This window comes from Belonocnema kinseyi, chromosome 4, assembly GCF_010883055.1.
Source record: "Belonocnema kinseyi isolate 2016_QV_RU_SX_M_011 chromosome 4, B_treatae_v1, whole genome shotgun sequence".
Classification (NCBI taxonomy): domain Eukaryota; kingdom Metazoa; phylum Arthropoda; class Insecta; order Hymenoptera; family Cynipidae; genus Belonocnema; species Belonocnema kinseyi.
In genome coordinates, this window is record NC_046660.1 from 4,045,254 (window position 1) to 4,060,073 (window position 14,820).

General features: G+C 32.6%; 1 protein-coding gene across 1 annotated transcript in view; it reads right to left on the reverse strand.

Annotated features, from left to right (window-relative positions):
• The window catches only part of LOC117171701 (low-density lipoprotein receptor-related protein 2), a 61,695-nt gene that overhangs the window by 23,240 nt on the left and 23,635 nt on the right, over positions 1-14,820 (reverse strand). Inside the window, exon 2 of the mRNA XM_033359254.1 lies at positions 2,107-2,229. Coding sequence (XP_033215145.1) covers positions 2,107-2,229 — 123 coding nt within the window. The remainder of the gene's footprint in view (positions 1-2,106; positions 2,230-14,820) is intronic.

The window sequence follows — 14,820 nt, forward strand, 5'->3', positions numbered from 1 at the left end:
TTTCCGCTTCATGAATGATTGAAGCTCAACAAAGACCGTTGATCGATCTTCCTCATTTGAAATGCAGCAATAATGCTCCGTCGTATTGTTTACATGCTATCTTAATTTTGTTTTTATTTCAAATAACTGTCGTTTTTTACCTCTGGCAAAAGATATCATTCACGTATAATAGGTATACATACTACGTATGTTGTAATTACAGGAAGTACAGATATACAGATATTTGTTATGAAATTGGACATTTTTCCACGTAACTAATAACAGTAGGAATCAGATTTTTTCTCTCGAACAATGGTGTCTATTATAAAATGATTTTGTTCATTTAATTGCAATCAGGGAAATAAAATATAATTCACTTTACACTCAAAAAAAGTTCTAGTTAAAATTATTAGACGCGTCTAGTTATTTTAATCCAAAATTATTGTTAATATGAATAGAAAATTCTAGTTAAGAAACTCTGGTTGATATTTTCTGGTTAAAACTATTCTGGTTAATATTTTTAAAAACAGAAGTGTCGCGATCTTTTCTCGATTTCCTGAAATCAGTCTATTGTCTCATGTCATTTTGCTGGAAGTGTCAATTGACGCTTTGGCGTAAATGTCCAATTCTCGAACGATCGCGATTTGTTAATTCTATTTTTAGTTATGTAAGTAAATAATTATATTGAACTGTGAATTTAGTTGTATTAGAAGAAGAAATTGCGCCTTATCTGTCTAAAAATTAGTGCTACAGGATTACTTCAGAACCAAGCACATATTGTTTGGGTGTCTGAAAAATAATATTTTGTAAAATATTAACATTGTAGATAATAAATATGCAAAGTGAATGTTCGAGAATTTTGGTATTGGCCTCGTGATCTACATGCATATTATGTAAAATCGCGAACAAAATAGTCTTAACGCATAGATTCAGAAACAGAAGGCATCAACAATATACTACTTTTGCTTCGAGTGTTGTATCTATCATAATTTATCAATACATATATTCACATATAGATAATAGAGAGACGAAATTTTAGCAAAGCGGTACGTAGATGGTGCAATTTATTGTCGGAAACTTTTGTTAGATTATTTTCTTTGGGAAAATGTAAAATGTGTTCCATGCAATTTTAGAGGGGGTTAGAAAGACTCCATGAAGGTAGAAGAGCATTGAAATTCAATAGTCGAAAATCGACATCTACCACATTATCTGGTTCAGCTTGCCAGAACATCTGGTTAAGTTTACCAGGATATCTGATTATGTTGGCCAGGACGTTGTATTCTGAAGCTACCAGAAAACTGTCTAGTAAATATTTCTGATTAACCTTACCAGAACTTCTGGTTACATTTATCCGAATTGCTGGTAACATTAAACAGAAAATTGTCAACCAAAAACTTCTGATACTTTTAAACAGAATTTATAGCAAGGGCATATTTAACACTCTATTCTAGTTGAATTAACCAGAATTCTGGTTGGTTCGACCAGAATATTTTTGAGTTTATGATTGTTGATTGTCAATATTGCTGTGAAAAATATAACTGTTAGAGATATTTGCATAGAGTGACTAAATGAGAAATGTATTGCAAAGCTGAAGATTTAAACAGCTGCCGCAAACATGAAAGATTGAGAAGTTGCAGTTAACTGAGAAACCAGTAAAATGTGCTTGTCGTTGTTTAGTAGTAACAGAGTAAGTAACAGAGTGCTAGTGAGGTGCAGGCATAAAGTCAGTGTTAGTCCTTGCTTATAAATAATTACGTCCAGTTTTACCGATAGAAACCAGAAAAAAAACTCGCTGGACAATCGGTCTTGGCATTCAACTTTATGCTCCATAAAATATAAACATAAATCACAACATTTATGCATATCTTCAATCATTTCATAGTACATGGTTCAACAATTTCACATTACTCCTCAAAAGGTACAGTTGCACGAAAAAAGTTCATTCAAATTTAAAAAATATGAAGTATTTCTTGTTTTACTTAATTATCATGTAATAAGCAGAGAAATGATTTGTGGAAAGCATCCTATTCCCATTATAAAAATAGAGTAAGAATTTTTGTTTCTTCTCACAGTTGGAAATCGATGGGGTCAATGATCTGAAATGGGTTAAATCAAAAGGGCACTTACGGCATGACTGAAATTCGTCCTCGGCGTTGTCGCAATCCTTTTGATAGTTACAGACCCAGAGGGACGGGATGCACTTTCCGTCGGAGCATCGGAACATTCCCATAGGACAACCAACTCCATCGCCTAAAACAGAAAAGGAATAGAAACTGATGAGCAATATTCGTCGTGATAGGTGAAAGGTTCAATGCTTCTTTGACTCGCCTGGGGAATGTACTAATTCATCCAATACATGCTGATGGCTCTCTGCTATCACGAAATTATCATTTCAACACTTGCAAGAAAAAGGTACACACTTTGAAATTTGTTTTGGACTCCTATACTCCTCTTAGAACAGGTCATCACCAAACTTGTGATGTACTAAAATATTGTTGGAAAAAGTATTCCAAGTTTTGGAAGAGTATAAAAATTTGAAAACCTATTATGAATTAAATTCCACTAATTTTTATCTAAATTAGGCCTATCTAATCGTTATAACTTTAAGGTAAACTGTGAAATTAATTTAAAATTAAAAAACCCTGTAAAATGTATTCCTATTTAATTAGTGCTACATTGATACTTTCCGAATTTTTATTTAAGCTGTATAATATATTTGCATTAAGGATTTAAAAATCTGATTCATTAATAACAATAGTCAAAATAATTGTTGCTGTAAATACCTATTTTAAAGTTTTTGTCAATATTTTTGTTCGTTTTAAACGATATGTGTAGCCAGATCAAGGATAAATGTCGTCGGTTCAACTATAAACTTTTTTCATGTAAAAGATAATGAGATAAAAATAGAATATAAATAAAATACGAAGTAAAAAAGATTGTTATTCTTTCCTTGGCATAGTTGCTTCTTAGTTGTTGAAAAGTATATTGCACAGCTGTTTACTTTAGAAAAATTTTCCGAAGTCTTGTTTTATTTTATGGCAATGTCAGATAAAGAGTCGGACAACATTCATTAAATTTGAATATTTGTTCTATTCTTATAAAACTATTTTAAAGTATTTTATCTGTGTCCCATAAGAAAATGCTAATAAGCACAATATAAATGATTAATTAAATAAAAAATAGGAAAATTGTCTGTTGGAAAACTTTGCTTGAAGTAAAATTGGTGAAGGCTGAAACCCCCAATTTTTTCATATAAAAAAATAGGTAAAAATGAATGGATAATTGCTATAATAAAACATTTTAATGAAAACAAAGGTTATAACTTCGGAGCGTTACTGTCTAATCTAACTCAGAGCCCGTGCCAGCGTGGCTACCAAAAGTGCACTCTTGGAACATAAGACAATCACGACACCATCTGAGCCACGATTACTCCATTATTCCATTTTTGTAATATCCATTTATTCCTTTTTCCCATCACTTTAATAGAATCAAACCGTCTCATCCGGAAACAATGAACCTTAGTTCAATATTCACTCTAGAGAATGAAGCTTGAAGATGTAAAGTTAATTACCATAAAAAAAAGTTTTATCAAAGAGACGCGTTTACACCTTAGCATCTAATTAAAGCGGAAGTAATTTCGCGCATGAGATACAACTGTTCGAGAAATATGAGCGTGGCTTATTTATAACCTACGTTGATCGCGAAATAACGGAAAGTCAGTTATTGATAAGCGATCGCGAAATGCGATCAAGCCAAGTGTCTCATTTCATCTCACTGGTACTTCACCTCGAGGTGTTACTACTGGTAGCTGACTAGCCTCTCTACAATTTACTTTAACATAAAATCGCATAAAAATCGAGAAATTCAAGCTATGAGATAAAGGAATTTAAATTTGACGTGGTATATCCCCAGGGTCTTTATAGAAAAAAATGTTAGTCTAGTGAGAAATAGCTTAAAAGAGTAGAAATATTCGATTGCTTTTGTTAATAAAAACACTTTAAAGATACCTGACAATGCATAAAATGTCCTGTTATTCGATTGCCCTCATATTGAAACCCCAAAACCCAAACCAGTTGTGTAATTCAATAATTATAATGAATTATCTAATCTTCTAAGAATTTCATGCGAACAATAGAAGGTTGTACGTAAAGTAGGTACATACATTAACTTATTGAAAATTATACAACGAGCGTGAATACATTTTTATCTGCATAATATACTGTATTTTTATTATATAATGTATCAGAGGGATTGTCCCTCATTTAAATTCGAGCCAGTTATTTATTTATTCACGAAGGAAGGGAAGATGCTAAATTAAACGGTACTTTCCGATGATAAATTAAAAAAATTAGTTTTCATTAAATCAAGCATGTTTTGTACATTGTTCTTTTAATTTACAAAATGTAGGTACAATTTATAGACAGAAGAAAAAATTGGTTTAAAAAATTATATACTAATAAAGAACAAAATTGGGTACATGTAGCCACGGCCTAAATTAAATTTATTTTGTAATAACAATTCATTCATTAAGAAATAAATAAATAGAATATGCGGCTACAAAGTTGAACGCGAAAATATGTTGTCAGTATGATTCAACGCTGCTTTCGTCAAGACAAAATAATGATGTCAGTTATATGCCTTTTGAAGAGAGAATGGAGCATTAGGGACTTCTTCGGCCAACACGTGCACAATTGCACATTCACGCGAAAAGGAAACGCTTCAGGGCTTTTGGCCAAGCAGAAGTATAATGCATTTTCAAAGTTTGAAAGAGGTCTTGGGCGTGCTCAATATTTTTATTTTTAATTGAAACAAAAAATGAGCCCCGCTATAAAATTTGCAATTCAAACTCGACGACAAAGATGAGAATTGAGAAGGCGTTATTTTTCGATGCTGATACTCTGAAATAAATTTTTAACGATGCATCACTCTTGAGTATAAATTGATACAAAAAGTCCGCTCTTGGAATTATGAATTGCGCAAGGGAGAATAATAAAATAAGGAAAAAGATCTATAGCTGAAATGAAATATTAATTGATGAAATTATTAGTTTGATTGAAAAAGTCTTTTGAACTCTAATTCCAGGTGACACCTGAGGCGTTGCCCAAACAAAAATCCCATTCCGTCACGATTTCCGTTGGCATTTCCAGTGAATGGAATTTTGCCAATGGAAAGTGTAACAACTTTGGCTTCGTACCATGGTGTTCATGTGTACGGCGTGATCGAGAAAATAAGTGCTCAATCATCTCTAGGAACTTGTGATTAAAATTCAAGCCCCGAAAGAAAGATAGATGCAAAATACTAGTCAGCGATTTTGATGTGATGCAGATTATTTTGAACAACGATTTAGTGCCTCGAGCTCAGATTTCATCATCGATGAAAGTGGAAACATTTTGTTTTTATATATGGCATTGGCTATTCAGAATTTAACAATGTGCCAGCTAGTGATACTCTTTGAAATAAAATTGTTTCTTCAATAGCTGTATTTCTGTTATTTTCTGCTGATTTATTATCGAGAATCAAAAATAATTTCTACTTTTTGTGAGGAACATATAGCTTAATGCTTGCAGCTATATAATTTTCGGACTGACAATGGAAAAGTCTATCTTATTAACGACAATGTCACTCATAAATCTTTTGACGGAAGAACATTAATACATAACACTCTTGGACTAAAAAAAATCATTAATAATAATACTGATTGTTTTGCCAGCCACTCGAGTGTAGAGGCTCGTACCACCGTACAGAGAGCTTAAATACCAAGTGGAGTAGATAAGGACTCTATACCTACTATGTAGGTAGGTAGGTAGGTCTTGGTACTCTCCTCAGTCCTCATGCGTTCTCCGGTCACCCATTCTGTACCAGGCTGCACAGCCTGGCACGAACGAGCAGTTGCGAGCAGTGCACTTCTCTTCTCTTCTCGTGGACTGGAGGGAGATCCAGTGGGAGACGGGAGACCCCCTCAAGCCTTAGTCCCCCTATTCACTCCCACCCACACGTAACGCTACAACAAATCGCAAACACCAAGAGCCAGAGAGGTGTCTTGCTTGCCACACTCGCCAAACGTATCATCCTTTCAGGGGTCTTCGCAAATCACAACTGCAGTCTGAGCCCGAATCGACTCATCAGATTCATAATCTACCAGTTTTTTTTCGGCAGGAGACGGTCTGAAAATTTATGATCTCTTGAAAGGGAATCTCAGTTGGAAGGGTCCGGTTCGTAAACCTGGTCAAAGAGGGACCTTTTTCTGTTATACAACAAGTATTTCTTCGAGTTACTTCGTCTACACTCTCTAAATTTCTGCAAGTGAAATTTCAATCGAAAAGAGTGAATCGTCACTCTCTCGAAGTGTGAAAACCGAGCTTCTCCAAATTGAGTGAAAACTCACTCTTTGAAGATGTGAAAAACTCACTCGGGTGTTTTTAGTGAGAATATTCACTCCATACGAGTGAAATGAGTCATCCAGAGGGGGTGAAAATTTGTCTCTCGACAACTGTATAGACTATATATAGTGGAAAATGTCTAAGTTAATAATAAAATATATAAAAATTAAAAAAATCTAACAATAAAAGTAAACATTAAATATAAATTCATCATTTTATTCATAAAAAAGTCGATCTTTCTTGCCAGGCAAATGATGGGAATTCTTCTTGACAGTTCTGTGGCAAAGAATAGTATATTCGATCAACAGGACTGGAATTGACGGAAGACTCAGAATTCAAATTTTGAGACCCTCTTCGAAAGTAGATTCTATGTTTACCGTCGATAAATGGGGTTCTTTCTTACGGCACTTGGACTCAGGTAAAATATGGGGCTTCTAAACAGTTTTGTGTCAAAGCAGAGTAGATTCGACCTAATGATCTGGAATCGGCGATAGACCCAGACTCTACTTTTGGAGACCGCTGCTTTATCTCGAAACTTTAAAATTCAAGAATCTCAAAATCCTAATTTGTCTTTTTTCTTCTGTCTTTTATGTGGCCCCTTCTCATGCCTTTCAATCTTTTTATTTTTACAATCTTACTTCCGTACCCGGGGACCTATATCATTCACTATTATCATTATTCCAAAACACAAAATCATTCCTTGATGCAACTTTCAGAATGGAATTTAATCCATCTTAATCCGCTTAAATTTGCAAGAATAAAAAAATTCTAAATCTGATCTATGAACAAACCACATCATTCTGAATCAACTTTTCGTTCCATGTCAATTCGATGGCGGATTAGAGCTAATTTCAATTCAGTTAGCTATCATTCCCGTATAATACTGATTAATTCTGCAACAGTTTTTCATTCCACTTTAATCAGCAAAATCACTCCAAATGTTTCCATTCTAAATCCAAAATCATTCCGAATGATTACGTCATCATTTCTAATAATTTCCAAGTTTTTGTGAATGATTCCGTGGTCACAATTCGTTCTTATTCTGAATTATTCCGCATTTATTTTAGACCAAATGTTCGTTCCGCCTGATTCAGTTGCCATTCCAAAATGATTTAGCATTATTCTAAAACAAGATTTCGTTCTGCCTAAATCTAATTTCATTTCGAATTATTCCGCATTCAATCGGAATTTATTCTAAATGGTTTCGCCTTACCCTAAACAAAAACAATAAACAGATAAACAATAAGGACTACGCGATACAAATTAACAATTTGAACATTCTTACAAATATCTCGAAGAGACTCAAGAATGCAGATCAAATCATTCAGGCTGGTAAAATAGAGATAGCATCGGAATGAATATTTCGATAAAGATCGAAATGCATCGGAATGAATTCTTGAGTATAAGTTAGATTTATTAAGATTATAACGGAATGAATTTTTGTATTATCCACGCTGAATCATTATTATTCATCAGTACAAAAAAAATTGACACTATTCGTACAACTTACGTGATTGCTAATTAATTCCCACTCTATATTGTACATTGTAATTCAATTATAAAGTTTATTATTAGATGAGACAGTTTACTGAATGGACGATTTTATTGCTCTTTGACTGAAGGTTATTGGTTATATGGTCCGAGCTAGACAGTATGATGCACAAACAAGTGCATGATCTGCTCTTTCACTTTTAAACTACCTTCTGTAATTTGCAATTTAAAATCTCTTTAAATTATATTTAAGAAGCAAATGTAAATTTTGATCATCCATTGCATAATTCTATTTAAATTAAAACTATGGAGACACGTCTACAGTCCATCAAAAAGTAACAATAAACATATATTTATTATCTTACACCCAGGTTATCACAATTATGTTGAATAATATTACATATATTCACATTTCGAAATCAGTGAGAAAGTGTTACGACCTTTCAAACGATCTTCCATATTCTCAACAAATTGTAAACCCAAAGAATATTTTCTATATTTCAATTCACACAGTGAATATCAAATGTCTCTCCAATGCCAAATAAATTATTCACATTACTATTAAATCAGAATGTTAAAATATATAAAAATTAGAATTTTAGTGTGGACTTACATTTTTTTTCAAACTGCAGCAAAGTTCAGATCATGATATTAAGGTCGCACGATCTAACGATCAACCCGAAAGCATGTCAAGAGAGCAATTAAGATTGACAACTGGGATTTCGACTGACAAAGGTGGACTGCTGCTTATATATTTTACATTAGTTCTCATATACGATTAAATTCCAACCCAAAATGAAACAGAGAACAAAAAACTTTTCATCTACAGTCATTACATAATTTTACATCTTGTAGAGCTAATTAAAATCGCCATTAAATCAAATCACACTCTCATACATTGGATGCGTAAGGCTGCTTCTGCTCCTAGATTTCTACCTTATCGGCATCTAGACGTTTTCACATCCTAAGTGGTGCGTGTCCGTGCTACGTTTCTAAAATGTTCTTGAGGTTATGCAATTATACTACGGAGTTGAAAATGCAAAAGGACCAATCAAAATATAACCTCGGAATTGTATACGCAAAAGGTATCATTACAATGAGAACTTTAAAGTGTTTACACTAAATTCTTTTCTCACAATTGCACAGTATAATCTGATGAAATAAAAAATATTTTAGAAACTTAGCACGGACACGAACCTCTTGAGCTGTGAAGTGTGAACGGTTTCAATGTCGGTAAGGTAGTCTGGATAGAAATAATATTATTTTTTACAAAAAAAAAAAAATGAATAAAAAAGGTAAAAATGGAGAAATCGTCATCATCGTGTCGTGTCACGTAACTAACTCACTGCTCCTTGTCGATCACGCAAGGATGTTTTAACGCCAAAAGCGGTTTAGCTGACGGTTCATCGCTTAACGGCGCTGTAATTCACTTGTCGATCACCGAGAGCAGTTAATTGAATCAGTCGGATCAACGAACGCAGAGCGACACATATATCGAGAGGTCCCTTTCCTCTCAGCTTTATTCTCGATTCAAGCAGTACCAACTACTGCACTAACCTTCTCTCTCCACTTGGATGAATCGTCGTCGTCAATCAATTGATGATTTTTCACTAGGGAAACCTCGCACAGTGACAACTAGACTCAATGCCACTTTTCAATGCAATCAATTCAGTTGCATTTTACAATGCTACTAATTACATGAATGGTCTTCCATTACAGCCCAAAGCCAGTTTTTAAAAGAAAACTTAAGGCATAAGATGTCCAGGTGAAAAAGTTATATACAGTTTATATATAGTGGATGACAATGATATTTTTCATTTGTTTTCATTTGCCTTGAGATGGTATTTTTGGACGAGAATTTTTAAAATCATTATTAAAAAAATGTAAATTATTGTATTATCTACACATTATATCAATTTTTTCTAACTTTACTCAGGGTGATCTTGATTTTTTCGTAATCAGGCACGGACTAAGTGAAGTGTCTGATGAGTGAAAAATGATGTGAAATTAATACGATGTATGAAATCTCTTCCGATGATGTTTTAGTAGGTACAAAATTAGGCGTATGTCGCACTTTAGAGCGACCGACAACCAATATCATATCATTGAAAATACTATTTCTTTTTGAAGTATTGGTTTGTTCTCTTTGACCCATCTCCTTCCGCAGGTATATTTAATGAAAGATGCGGACTTGGCAAGCGTTTAATAGCTTCTCCGGTGTTATTTAGTTTTTTTTATATGTTGACTTTAACCAATCAAGTACCTGAAAATCGTTGGTATTTTAAATAAAGTTTTTGAAAGTTATGCAAATCTGAAAAAAAGATCAAGATTTTATTTAAATCAGATTAGGACAGTAAAAACAAAGGTCTAGTCGAGAGTGTGAGGGTCGTGACGCTTGTCACCGTTTAAGGTATCTCTCCATTTTATACTTTCTATGGAACGAGTAAATTTCACGTTCCCAAGGTTTTAAAACTAAACCAAATGTTTCACCAGTATTCCACGTACTTTCGTGCAATTCTTCGCGTATATAAACCCAGCACGTTTTAATTATCCCTCTTCCACTTGAAACCAGCATACCATCCTAACTGTTTCAACGCACTCAGCGTGATATATCACTAACCCACTTTGGCTCAAAATGGATATACACTATCTATTCAGTCAAGGAATAATTTGACATTCCGGTGATTTGATTCAACAGCTTGATACAAAAGGGAAAATATTTGTAGTTATTTGAGTAGCTTTTTCTTCTTCAAAATTTGTTGTTTAGAAATTAAAAATCAAAATACATAACTAGGGTGTCTATCTGAAGGGAAAATCTGAAAACATATTTTATTATTTTAATTCTGAGTTGAATCAGGAAATTGGTCAAAACATCATAAATATCAGTTGGAACAGAGAATTTTCCAAATGAATCAGACTCATAAGTTTAGACAGGAAATTTCAGTAAAGAATTATAATTTCGCATTTGAGTCACGGAATTTTCTAATAGACTGATAATTCTGCGTTGAGACAAGAAATAAATAAAAGAAATATCCTAACACCCTCTCCACACCTTCGCGTTGCACTGTGGAAACTCATGCATTCATATCTCCTAGTAGAATTATTCTTTTCGCGTGATCGCAAATACCAAGAGTATTATTTAAACTGTCTCAGAAATCATATTTTACTCCACTCCTTTCACCATCAACTGGAGCGTATCTAGCTATAATAAATAATCTTCGGATTCCCACTTTCATTCTAGCCATCAATAATCTAGGAGATACAAATGTATGCTCCTTGGCATGCTGTTTTGCTCTTTCATTCATAATACCACCGACTCCTTTGATTCCATATATTTCACTATCTACTCCTGACCATAGTTCGAGTGTGTTTTGTAACTCCTCATTTTCTGTCACTACTGTCGCATCCCTTTTCTTTGTTATATGTGAACATAAAATATCTAGATTCATCCCAACACTCAGTTTCCATTCATCGCCTGAAACTTTTCCAGGGTGATGCCATTTGTCAATAAAAATTTCAATCCAATCCTGCGATATTGTTTGTATTATTAATTATTTAAAGTATACCGCCAAACTACCAACTTGATGGAAGAAATGTATTCTGTGAATGAAACTCATTTCCACAATAATTAGCTAATTCATCGTAGGGTGGTGAATCCAATTATAAAGTCAGCCCCCCTCGACGTTGGTCATTCGAAGGGAAGTGCGAGGAGGGCACGAGCCTTCTGCCACTACCTTTTTTAGCTAAAGATTAATATTTGCTGCACGTCTCAAAAATTGTAACTTATATCAACCCAAAACCCAAATCAATCAAATACTCTTTTTAATTTGGCTACAAATATAAAATAACACTTATCGGAAATTGAATTTTAAATCGAAATCAAATCAATAAAATATTCTCCTTCATTTTTCTTAAAGAATTATAATTTTTACTTTTGGACAGGAAAATCCTGCTACGAATTAGAAATTTGATTTTGGAACAAGGAATTATCTAAAAGAATTATAAATCTGAAATAGAATTGGGAATTTCTGCAAAGATTCATAATTTCAATTTTAGGTCCACCTTATATAAGAAAAGAAATTACAAAAGAAATCTCTGTCTTCGGCAATAAATTTAATTGTGACTTGGAACAAGGCTGTCGCTACAAATAATAATTTAGCCATTGAGCCAGGATATTTCCGGAAAGAATGGTAATTTAGAAATTTTTTAAAGAAGCATTATTTGACTTCATTAGTAACTATTGGACATTAATGTTAAATTATGTTATCTCTCAAGAAATTTAATATTATTTATTAAATTAACTGTATATATCGAAATGAAAAAGGTCCAGATTCTTTTAATAAATTCAGTAAACAATTTTCATCATAGTGTCTACCCGACAAATGATTGTATTAATTTCCAATCATTTTTCGGTTTTCTCCTGGTCAGTTTTTTTATTTTCTCGGTCTGGGAATTATACTTCTTTCTGAAATATCCATTGTCAGAAAGAATCTCATTAAACCCGAGTGCGTTCACGGTAAAAACTGGTAAACTTAAACGAACTATTATATTGTATCAACTCTGCAGATAGAAAATAAACATTCCCTGCGCAAAGTGTCTTTATGATATAGATTATCTGCCCTTTTGCAATAAAGTCCGTCTCTAAGTATTCTCCTTGAACTAGTAAAATAATTATTTTAAGGCCGCACATTCACTCAAGTCAGTATCCTTTAATTAATTATTTATTCATCAGTCACCTGCATGGCTCTTTAGTACTACTCCATATTTTTTTACTCTCAACAAAGAGAATCTAGTTATAACCTTGGTGATATAATAGACTCAATTTAATTCGATTGAAAACGTTTTAAATTCCAGACATTTCAAGAAAAAATATTGCATTCTCAACTGCATACCTACATTATTCATCAAATAGTTATATTTTCAACAATAAAACGGATGAAGTTTCAGCAAGATTAATTTTTATACCAAAAAAGTTCCAGTTTAAAAAAAAAATTAACTTTTACTGAAGCAGTTCAATGTTCAACCCAGTAGTTAAATTTTCAAACCAAAAAGATAAATTCTCAACAACAAAAAAAAAACGACGAACTTTCAACAAAATAGTTGAATCCTCAAAAAAACTGTTTTTGACCTAAAAAGATTGGAATTTTCAGCCAACACACATATTTCCTGAAGAAGAACTTAATTTACAACCTAGAAAAATGGTTCGGACCAAACAACGAATTTTCTACAAGACAACTAAATATTTAACAAGGAAGTTAATTATCAACCAAGCAGTTGAATTTTCAACAATGGTTTAACTTTCAACCAAGATAGATTTTGCAGACAACAAAAATCTCGAACAAATTGTCGAATTTTCAGGTCAAAAAGACGAATTTTCCACAAAGCAATTGAATTTTTAACCAAGAAAGATTTGTCAAAAAAAGTCAGCTAAATTGTTGCACTTGCAAGTCAAAATGCAAATTGTTTACAACAAAATTGTTGAATTATCAATAAAGAAGTTTAGTTTCAACGAAATAGTTGAATCCACAACCAGTAAAGATTTATTTTCAACTAAATAGTTGAAGGTTTGATAAAAAAGAATGAATTTTTCACAAAACTTTTCTATTTTCAAGAAATTAGTTGAATTTTCAACCAAATAATGAAAACCTCTAACCGAAAATAGTTGGGCAGTTTGACGTTTCGACTCAGCAATTTAACTATAGATATAAGATATGCAAATATTAACAAAAATGCAAAAAACCCGACCTCGCTGCATAAACCAGCTACGGAGAAAAATGTCTGCAACATTTATTTTCTTATCTATTTTTTGCATTCTTCGAAGCATATCATATTCACTTTCAATCAAGTTTCGTTGATTCAAGAAAAATTTCTTTGATCATAGAAAAATATTCATCGACTCTCAGTCCAAGAAAAGTCTCTTTGATTCAGAGAAATAACATTGGTTCAAAGAAATAGTTCTTTGTCTAAAAATAAAATACTTCTTTGTTTAAAATATAATCTTCTTCATTTTGATGTTATTTTCAGTGAAATTATAAAATTTATGTCAACGAAACGGTTTCTGTAATTCAAAACAAACAATTTGAATTTCAAAGAAAGTTCTTTAAACAGAATGTCCAAAAGCTGACATTAAAAATATATGAAAACAATAATAAACTGCAAGAAGAATTTTGTTTCTTTGTAACTCATTGCCAGTACGGAATTTAGCACACCATATATTGGAAGCTTACGTAATAATAATCTTAAGTAAGAATTTCTCCTAATACGAACGAGAAAATTACAAAGATTTGTCTTTCCATTGCAGTTATGAACATAATTGTTGTAATAAAGAATGAATAACTTTGGTAAACTATAAATTAACTTTTGAAATGATTCGCAAGAGTGTTGGGCAGTATTCTGTGAGAAAATGTACATTGTTTTACAATGTATACCATAAATCTTGTCTGATTATTGCATTTCAGATATTCCTGTCAATATTTTTCAATCATCACAACTTTGTGTGTTAATAAACGTCGATCTTGAATATTATAAATTTAATTTAATTTAATATTCGCACTCTCTTGGATTGATTTACAAAATAGAAAGTACTCGAATAAATGAAAGGGTGTTTTGCCTAGTTTGCATTAGTTCCAACAACAATATATAAGAAGCCAGACTCTGATTATGATTCACGCCACGATGGCTAATTACTTCATACGTTTGACTAAATTCATTAACAGCACTCTGGAAGAGAATCGTAAATTATCCTCGTGATGTTTGCACCAAAACTTTTTTCTCTTCTTGTTATCACGGTTCTTTGCAAACTAAATCCAAAGATTGCAGATAGCAAATATAATTTCGCGAACTGCGGCAAAACACTGTAATTTTTAAAAAACTGTAATCTACCTTTCATTCTCTACAAATGATTAACAATGCACTAAATGAAGTATACATAAAGATTAGCATACTAAATATATCTTGTGGGAACAAAAAT